Source organism: Mesoplodon bidens, assembly GCF_964165515.1.
Source record: "Mesoplodon bidens genome assembly, chromosome: 10".
In the NCBI taxonomy this organism is placed as follows: Eukaryota; Metazoa; Chordata; class Mammalia; order Artiodactyla; family Ziphiidae; genus Mesoplodon; species Mesoplodon bidens.
In genome coordinates, this window is record NC_138172.1 from 98,507,506 (window position 1) to 98,516,878 (window position 9,373).

A 9,373-nucleotide genomic window follows, 5' to 3' on the forward strand; every position below is an offset into this window, starting at 1 on the left:
GCTCATTAGTTCATTAAGTCAAATGTTCCTGAAAAGCCAAAAACAAGGTTTGGCTTGATAAATTGATAGTGTTTATAACTGTTATTTTTCTTTTCTTTCTTTTTTCTTTTCTAATGAAAAGAACGCTACTTTGGGCTTTCTTGACAATATAGGTCATACAGATAGTTTGGCAAATATATCAGTTTTCTGATTGGCTCCATCTTTTGCGAGTTATACAAGTGATAGGTTTTTAGGGGTGTGGTGGCTGTTCATAAAGCACTAATTTATTGAAATTATGATTTGCTGACAGATTCTACCCATTGTTCTCTGAACTTATCATTCTCATTTTCATCGCCCCTCTGTGCTCATAGCTCTTCTCCGTCCATCTTTTCCTATTTGGCTCCTAATCCTGCCCACTCCTCAGACTTCACTCTGCTGTCCGTGTGTCCTTCTCACAGATCTGGCCACTGGCACTGGCCTCACACCTATTTTCTTCATCTACTTGTCGCAACTTTTAGTAACTGGGTCATATTTTACTTTTTAGCAGTTCTTTCCTACTTTGGAGGCCTTCAAATTAAATTCCCAGGAATTGCACTGGGAACACACATTCAGGTATCAATGTTTAGGCCAGAATCAATATATTGCCCACGTCTTTTTATGCCCTACAGCCAGGTCACATGCTCTCTGATTCTTCTACAGCTCACGGTGGCTCGATTATTCTTTTTTTTTTTTTTAACATCTTTATTGGAGTATAATTGCTTTACAATGGTGTGTTAGTTTCTGCTTTATAACAAAGTGAATCAGCTATACCTATACATATATCCACATATCTCCTCCCTCTTGCGTCTCCCTCCCACCCTCCCTATGCCACCCCTCTAGGTGGTCACAAAGCACCGAGCTGATCTCCCTGGGCTATGCAGTTGCTTCCCACTAGCCATCTATTTTACATTTGGTAGTGCATATATGTCCATGCCACTCTCTCACTTCGTCCCAGCTTACCTGTCCCCTTCCCTGCATCCTCAAGTCCATTCTTTACATCTGCGTCTTTATTCCTGTCCTGCCCCTAGGTTCTTCAGAACCAGTTTTTAAAAAAAATTTAGATTGCAAATATATGTGTTAGCATACGGTATTTGTTTTTCTCTTTCTGACTTACTTCACTCTGTATGACAGACTCTAGGTCCATCCACCTCCCTACAAATAACTCAATTTCGTTTCTTTTTATGGCTGAGTAATATTCCATTGTATATATGTGCCACATCTTCTTTATCCATTCATCTGTTGATGGACACTTAGGTTGCTTCCATGTCCTGGATATTGTAAATAGAGCTGCAATGAACATTGTGATACATAACTCTTTTTGAATTAACGGTTTTCTCAGGTTATATGCCCAGTAGTGGGATTGCTGGGTGGTATGGTAGTTCTATTTTTAGTTTTTTAAGGAACCTCCATACTGTTCTCCATAGTGGCTGTATCAATTTACATTCCCACCAACAGTGCAAGAGGGTTCCCTTTTCTCCACACCCTCTCCTGCATTTATTGTCTGTAGATTTTTGACGATGGCCATTCTGACTGGTGTGAGGTAATACCTCATTGTATTTTTGATTTGCCTTTCTCTAATGATTAGTGATGTTGAGTATTCTTTCATGTGTTTGTTGGCTATCTGTATATCTTCTTTGGAGAAATGTCTGTTTAGGTCTTCTGCCCATTTTTGGATTGGGTTGTTTGTTTTTTCGATATTGAGTTGCATGAGCTGCTTGTAAATTTTGGAGGTTAATCCTTTGTCAGTTGCTTCATTTGCAAATATTTTCTCCCATTCTGAGGGCTGTCTTTTCGTCTTGTTTATGGTTTCCTTTGTTGTGCAAAGTATCAAAAATTAAATACAGGGGCTTCCCTGGTGGCGCAGCGGTTGAGAGTCCGCCTGCCAATGCAGGGGACACGGGTTCGTGCCCCGGTCCGGGAAGATCCCACATGCCGCGGAGCGGCTGGGCCCGTGAGCCATGGCTGTTGAGCCTGCGCATCCGGAGCCTGTGCTCCGCAACGGGAGAGGCCACAACAGTGAGAGGCCCACTTACCACAAAAACAAAAAAATTAAATACAAAGAAAAAGTATTAAAAGCAGCACAGGAAAACAACAAAAAACACACAAGGGAATCCCCATAAGGTTAACAGCTGATCTTTCAGCAGAAACTCTGAGAGCCAGAAGGGAGTGGCAGGACATATTTAAAGTGATGAAAGGGAAAAACCTACAACCAAGATTACTCTACCCAGCAAGGATCTCATTTAGATTTGACGGAGAAATTAAAACCTTTACAGACAAGCAAAAGCTAAGAGGATTCAGCACCACCAAGCCAGCTTTACAACAAATGCTAAAGGAAATTTTCTAGGCAGGAAACACAAGAGAAGGCAAAGACCTACAGTAACAAACCCAAAACAATTAAGAAAATGGCAATAGGAATATACATATTGATAATTACCTTAAATATAATTGGATTAAATGCTCCAACCAAAAGACATAGACTGGCTGAATGGATACAAAAACAAGACCTGTATATATGCTATCTACAAGAGACCCACTTCAGACCTAGGGACACATACAGACTGAAAGTGAGAGGATGGAAAAAGATATTCCATGCAAACGTAAATCAAAAGGACGCTGGAGTAGCAATTCTCATATCAGACAAAATAGACTTTAAAATAAAGACTATTACAAGAGACAAGGAAGGACACTACATAATGATCAAGGGATCAATCCAAGAAGAAGATACGACAATTGTAAATATTTATGCACCCCACATAGGAGCACCTCAGTACATAAGGCAAAAGCTAACAGCCATAGAAGGGGAAATCGACAGTAACACAATCATAGTAGGGGACTTTAACACTCCACTTTCATTGGTTATTCTTTATTACCTCTGTTTGACAGGCTGTCTCTCAGTTGTAAGGCATATGACTACAAACCCCAAATTCCAGCTCATGGAGCCTTGGAGAGTGACATTCGTTATTGCAAATGATACTTGATCTAAGCTCCCAGAGATTCCAAGCAGGGAGGGAACTTCTGCCACACCTTTTACTCATGAGACCAAGGAATACTCAGTTTTACTTCTCTAGTGATAACCTGCTTTTAAAATGATACACCACTTGGTTCTATCAAAGTATTTTCTAGATTCAACTACATGCTTTCTATGAGAAAATGAAGGGATCATGAGCTTACTTCACACCTGTACTCAGTCTTACTGTACCAGTATTACATTCTGAATATTGGTGCAGAACGATGTTTAAAATGCAGCCTTCTGTGAAGGGAGAGAAGTGGTCTGCCTCATTTGGAAGTCTCCTGAGCACTATATTGATGTGAATAGAGCCAACCTGTACTTCTTGGCTTGCATGTGTTGAATTCTATGTCTCCAAATAAATTTATGAAGAGAAAAACATGACCAACTTTACAAATTACAAACATTTTAAAGACAAATATTAACTGTTAGATTGCTACCAAATTCAAGGAAACAAAAGAAAACAGATTTCCACTTCACGTTAATTCCCAGTAATAGATGTTTTTAAATTCCTCTTCAGTCACTGTGTCATGGAAAAAACAAGCAAGTTGAACTTCAATTTCTGTTACTTGACTAAAATTTTCTCATTTTGATGTCAGCTTTTTCTTTTAAATAATTTTACGTGTATTTCCCTTATTTTAGGAAGTAATCGATATACCTTTTGCATCTTTCATGTCGCTCTTACATAAAAATGAGTTTTAAAGTTAATACTAAAAGGACTGAAATCTTTCCTTTTGCAACATTGATTGCCATGTAAGAGCTCACTTGCCCTTTGTGGAGTGACTTTTTAAAACTATGACTGAGACCTCTGAATGAAAAAAATATGTCATATATATCATTCATACATGATGTACTTTGTTTTACTGCCAAATACTGATAACCATTTCAAAAGGGCAAATTCCAAGTTTAAAAGGCTCTTTTGGTGACTATTTACAGTAATCTAATAAATGCTGGGACTATCACTCATTTCCCATTTATTATAATCATCTGGCCCCTGATTGTATTCTAGTGTAGTATTTTTATCAATTGAAATAATATCAAATGGAATAGCTTACAGATTGAATTTGATAATTTATTGCATGACTCTAGGAGTTTTATGAGTGTTACAAACACATTTCCTTTTGTGAAGTGTGTGTGTTCCATATCTTTGCTGGATAATGTTCTCAGGATTTAATCTGCTTGGTACCTAAGTACACATATCTACCATTGACTTTATCAGATATTATCTACTATGACAGTCGCAGAACCAGATTCTAATTTTTAAAAAGAGAAATATAAAAGCTACCAAAAGCATGTGACAGCAAGTTTTCATCATAAACTTCAGTGCAGTCTGTACTGGCCACATTTTAAGCATAAAAACAGGAAGTATAGGCTGTCTAGATGAAGTTTGAATTTTCCTTACAGATTACTTTTGTAAAACATCTTGTGACTATTTGCCAGCTCTCAGTTTATTAGTAGTCTGGCTAAGCAAACAAGAACAACAACAATGAAAACAAGTTACCATCTGTACAGCATGACGAACTATACTCAATATTTTGTAATAACCTATAAGAGAAAAGAATTTGAAAAAGAATATGTATATGTATAATTGAATCACTATGCTGTACACTGGAAACTAACATGACATTGTAAATCAACTATACTTCAATAAAGTTTGCTAAAAATTTTTTAAAAAGGCACCAAATCAAATCCTATTGACTTTATACTGAGATTTGGGGGGACCATTAAGAAGCATCATAGCTCTATCTCTCCTACTCCAAATTGCTTAATATGTCTTAAAATGGGACCAATTTATTCTAGTTTTCAAATATTTTTCTTTTTTAGAGGAACTTGACTTAAATCTGTGTATTGCCAAGGGCAAGGAGCCGGAAACATGGATAGACAGGTAAGATTGATAACACAGTAGCCCCTTCTTTGATTTTTATTTTTGACTTTAAAAGCAGCCTTTTAAGCTTTATTTTTCATAATATTATCTGTGGAGGGAAAGTCCAGAGGTGAGCAGAAATGTAGTCTCTTTTGCAGCACTTACGAATAAAGAGGATGATCAACGAGTGTAGCAGACAATGTAATAGCAAAAGAGTCTCTAGAAGTTTAACAGAAGTGCCTTCAGAATTTCCAAGGATTCCCATAATCCATAGTAGGGCTTCACTGTGCCTGTCCACTGTTCTATTTTTGATTAGATTTATAAACACAGCACCACATATTTTCATGTGGCTTATCGCCCAGGGGCAGAATTAGATTGACTGCACTGAAACTGTGAGGCCTGTGAGTTTTGGGCAAGGGCTAGAGTGAAATAAGTAGTGTAATTGTTTTTGTGGAGTGACCGTGGGACCTCCTCTGTTCTGAATTACACATGGCTCAACCCTTTGACCTAACCAGACTCAGCAGTGGCTGGCGGAGCTCCTGAAGCTGTGCTGAAAGGGTCCATCACTGACAAGTTGGAAGGTTCTCTGTCAGGCGAGGTGCGGGCCAACAATCATATTAAACTAGAGTAATTACCAGCGAGACCACGTCTGTGAACACCTCAACTTCATTTAACCTGTCATGATTATTTCAACAAGAAGTGCCAATGTGAGAAATTTGTGGAATCCAAATGTAACATGGGCCCTTTGATTAACAGAAGATATATAAATATAATTAGTAAATTTTGGATCATCTTCAAGGATGTTTTGCCAAATTATTCAAACATTATTATGATGATTTTTAAAAAAATACATAAGGTTTGGGAAAATGCTATAAGCCATAACTAAAGTTCTTTCATTGCAATGAGCTTAATTTAAATTCTTGAAACATAGATGACAGCCCACTGATATAATGCCTCAAAGGAATCAAAACTGAGGGGGATGCACAGAACTTCTAGAAAAGGTTGGAGAGAATCATATGTGCTGACATTTTTGCATTTGCTGGAAATTTAATCTGTGATTCACATGATAATGATTTAGATAAATATATCTATATCTATGTATGATATGGAAGTCAGTCACTTGAAGTTTTATTTTCGATTCAGTTCTTAAATTTTCAAAGGCAATATAAGCAGAGGACTTTGGTTGACTTTCAAGCACTTGACATTTTTTTCCAAAGCTAGTCCCATTTCTGAAACATATCTAAAAAGTTTTTATCTACTTTTTTTTTTCATGGCCAGTTTTACAAATTAAAGGTCTGTATAGGTGTTTTATCTTACAACAACTTGGAAATCATTTAGCATTGAAATGTTTTCTTTCTCATCTGAGGCAACTCAGGCTGAATATTAATTCAGTTCATAGTTAAATGACATTTAATTTTTTAAAAAAGAATATGCAGCTTTATATTTTTTGAGTGTTATTCTTCTACTCTGGGAACTCTAAAAGATGAAAATGCAGAGGTCCTTATCAGATCATTTACAGAAGAAAAAACACTATAATACCCTATAAGCCCCCCCAATAAAATTGCATTCAGCCCTACCCAGTCTTATTCTCATTAGAAGTGAAGAGTGTGCTCCCCACGTAATCTAACATGGAATGCTTAGAGCATACAGGTGCAAATTGCAAGCTGTTTCACTTTGGCTGTTATCCCTTAAATCGACAAAGTAATAGACTGGGAGAACAAAAAGAGTTCCAGCTCAAGCCGAATAAATGAAAGTCTTAACAGGGACACACCAGCTGGCTAGGAGAATTCAATATCGTGGACACTAAATGTTACCTTTATGTCACTTGCCAAGGAAGATGGCTTCCATGGCACCCCCTACCTTTTATTATTGAGATGATGTTGCTTCCGAACCGTATTTTGCTTTATTGTAAAGGCAACACGATGGCCGAAATGGGTGAGAACAGAAGCCAACATACCTGTTCCTGTTTACCATCATTACACTCCTCGCAGCAATTCAGGCATGATTGGGTTCCTGGAGGTGGACCAGATTGAGAGTATTTCTATCTGTGCCTTTTTTTTTTTTTTTTTTGGCTGATCCAAGCAAAGCCCCAGAGCAGTGAAACAACAAAAACAATCACCACCACCCCTCCTCCTCATCATGATGACGCTACTGAGCTAGTTGGCCGAAAAAAACAACAACAGTGGCTCATGTTAGGAACACCTAAATTAATTTCTTGGAAGAGACATGCCACGCCAGGCTGCGTAGGAATCTAAGGTATGCATCTCTGAAAAGGGACCCTGAGTCTGTCATTCCAAAGTTGCTTCTTCCCATGACTCCCCGGTACGCCCTGGAACCGCTGTCTGGAAGAAGGAACTTTAACTTTGGCTCTGAGGCTGCTGAGCGGGTCTGACTGCGGGGTCCTCCGCGCACGTGAAGGAGGGCGAAGACCCCAGAGCCGGCCTTGTTTACAGCCGGACAGGAGAAAACAGCCAGACACAGATGCGGGCTGACGGTTTCATGAAGCACAATCGGTTGATCCCAGATGCAATCTGACTGCCCTGAACTGAGCGATGAGCTGTGCAGTATGCAGAATTCACTCTCTTGCTGGTCTGTGCCCACCAGGCTTGGAGCCGCGCTGCCCGGGCCCCTCGGCCGTGCCTGTGAGGGCAGCCAGAGCTGGGCGCTGCACCCGGGGACCCGATGCCTCCTGACGACAATCACGTTCTTTTAAAAACTTCCTAGGTTTTGGTTGTCACGGGTTAGAAATGAGTTTGTTGCTGTGGCGCGCGTTTGTTATTAGATCGTTGATGTCCTTTCGAGTTGAGCGAGTCGGCATCAAAAGATATTTGCTGCTTTTTAATGAAAAGGAAAATATCATCGAAAACACTGTCAGTTCTTACAAATTTCAGGCAGTTTTTTTCCCCCTTTGTTCAGATCACAAAGTATTACTTATTTTCTTCTACACTCTATCATATACTTATATTTAATAGAAGAACCTTCCCAAAATTTCAGAGAAAGACCTGTAAGAGAAATAGATTTATCACTAAGCACACATATAACTGTGTTACTAGAAAGTGGTCATTTTGATTTTAAAGTTAGAGTATATTATATCAGTTAAATAGAAATGTGAAGGAAAAAAGCCATAAGGAATATCCATAGTAGTATTAGTTAAGACTTCTATATATTTTGCTTTCTTTTTTCAGAGCTAAATAGATATCAGTGAGAAGCAGGAAGATACTAGGGAATAAATTTTGTTTCTTTAATTTAATTTTTGGGATACAATACGGATACTTAACACATTAATGTGAACCTGTTAAAAATAATAACACATGAGTATGCTAACTTATCAAGTGGTAATGAATGAAGGAATTGGTGTAAAATGTAACCGAAGGATTATTTAGTATGAGCCAAAGAGATAAAATCTCATCAAGAAAGAGAGAATCTAAATTGAGAAGAGGGTGGAGGAAAATGCAATTTACACCGCTTAAAGGTGCCCATGTGTAAAGGAGAGAAAAGAGTGAGGAAATTGACACAGGAGAGAAGTCGGAAATCACTCCCAATTTCCTCTTGAACATGTGTTACTAGTAAAGAGGTCACAGAATATAAACCATCACTTGGTAATCCTCTCAAAGACTTTATCTCTGGAGTGTACGATCAGACTTTGCTTTCTTTTTGAATATGTGAACTTGTGAAAATATCTGAGACCCTTTTAACATTGGAGAGAGTACTTAATTTCATTTGAAGTCCTTAGTAAGGAAATGAGGTCTATTAATAGGCCACATCCATCTATTTAAAAGCATGTTTAACTCGATCTGAAAGGAGTGAGGTGCCAAAATTACTGAACCATGTCAAGAAAACTAATATCTGCCGTTACCTCAGATGAAGGCTGTGAAAAAAACACCACGTCAACCTCTTTCTTAGTAAAATGTAGGGACGTTTAGTGCAGTTGTGAACTACTGTTTTTAAAAGTTTACCAAGTTTTAAATGAATGTAGTCTAATCTTCTTACATTAAAAATTGAGAAAGTATGAAAATTAATGTATTTACTTTCTATTGTTACTTAAGCACACATTTTACCATGTGAGGAGAATACCATGCATCTTAGCAATTTTTAGGATCTGTACCAGATTGTGAACCAACCTTCTAGATATTATTCGTACCTTTTAAATAGAACAATGCACGGAATACTTTATTCTACTTTAACTCTGGATGTAAAATGAAATGTCAGAATTCCTTAGCTAAAGAAAAAAAATCTAATTACTGGAATTCTCTCTAACATTTGTCATGTATTTTCTCATAAAAATCTTAAAATATTACTTGAAGTGAGTTTGTTTTTGGTTGCAATTTTTACCCACATAGGTTTCCTCTCCCCACCTTTTTAGAGAAAGTCAAAGATGTCTTGAGTACATTTTTCCCTCGATTTTGTTCGTAGTGGTATGAAATAACTTTTTCTTCTACGGTACACTAAATATTTATTTTGTATTTCAAAAAAGAGATTCTCAG

At 37.7% G+C, this 9,373-nt stretch overlaps 1 protein-coding gene across 1 annotated transcript in view; it reads left to right on the forward strand.

Moving 5' to 3' along the window:
- LOC308624337 (uncharacterized protein) overlaps positions 1–9,373 on the forward strand; it is a gene marked incomplete at its 3' end in the record, with an annotated part of 268,953 nt that overhangs the window by 16,094 nt on the left and 243,486 nt on the right. The window contains 1 exon segment of the mRNA XM_081247419.1: positions 4,850–4,910. Within this exon segment, the coding sequence (XP_081103545.1) occupies positions 4,899–4,910 (12 nt within the window). The 5' untranslated portion in view covers positions 4,850–4,898.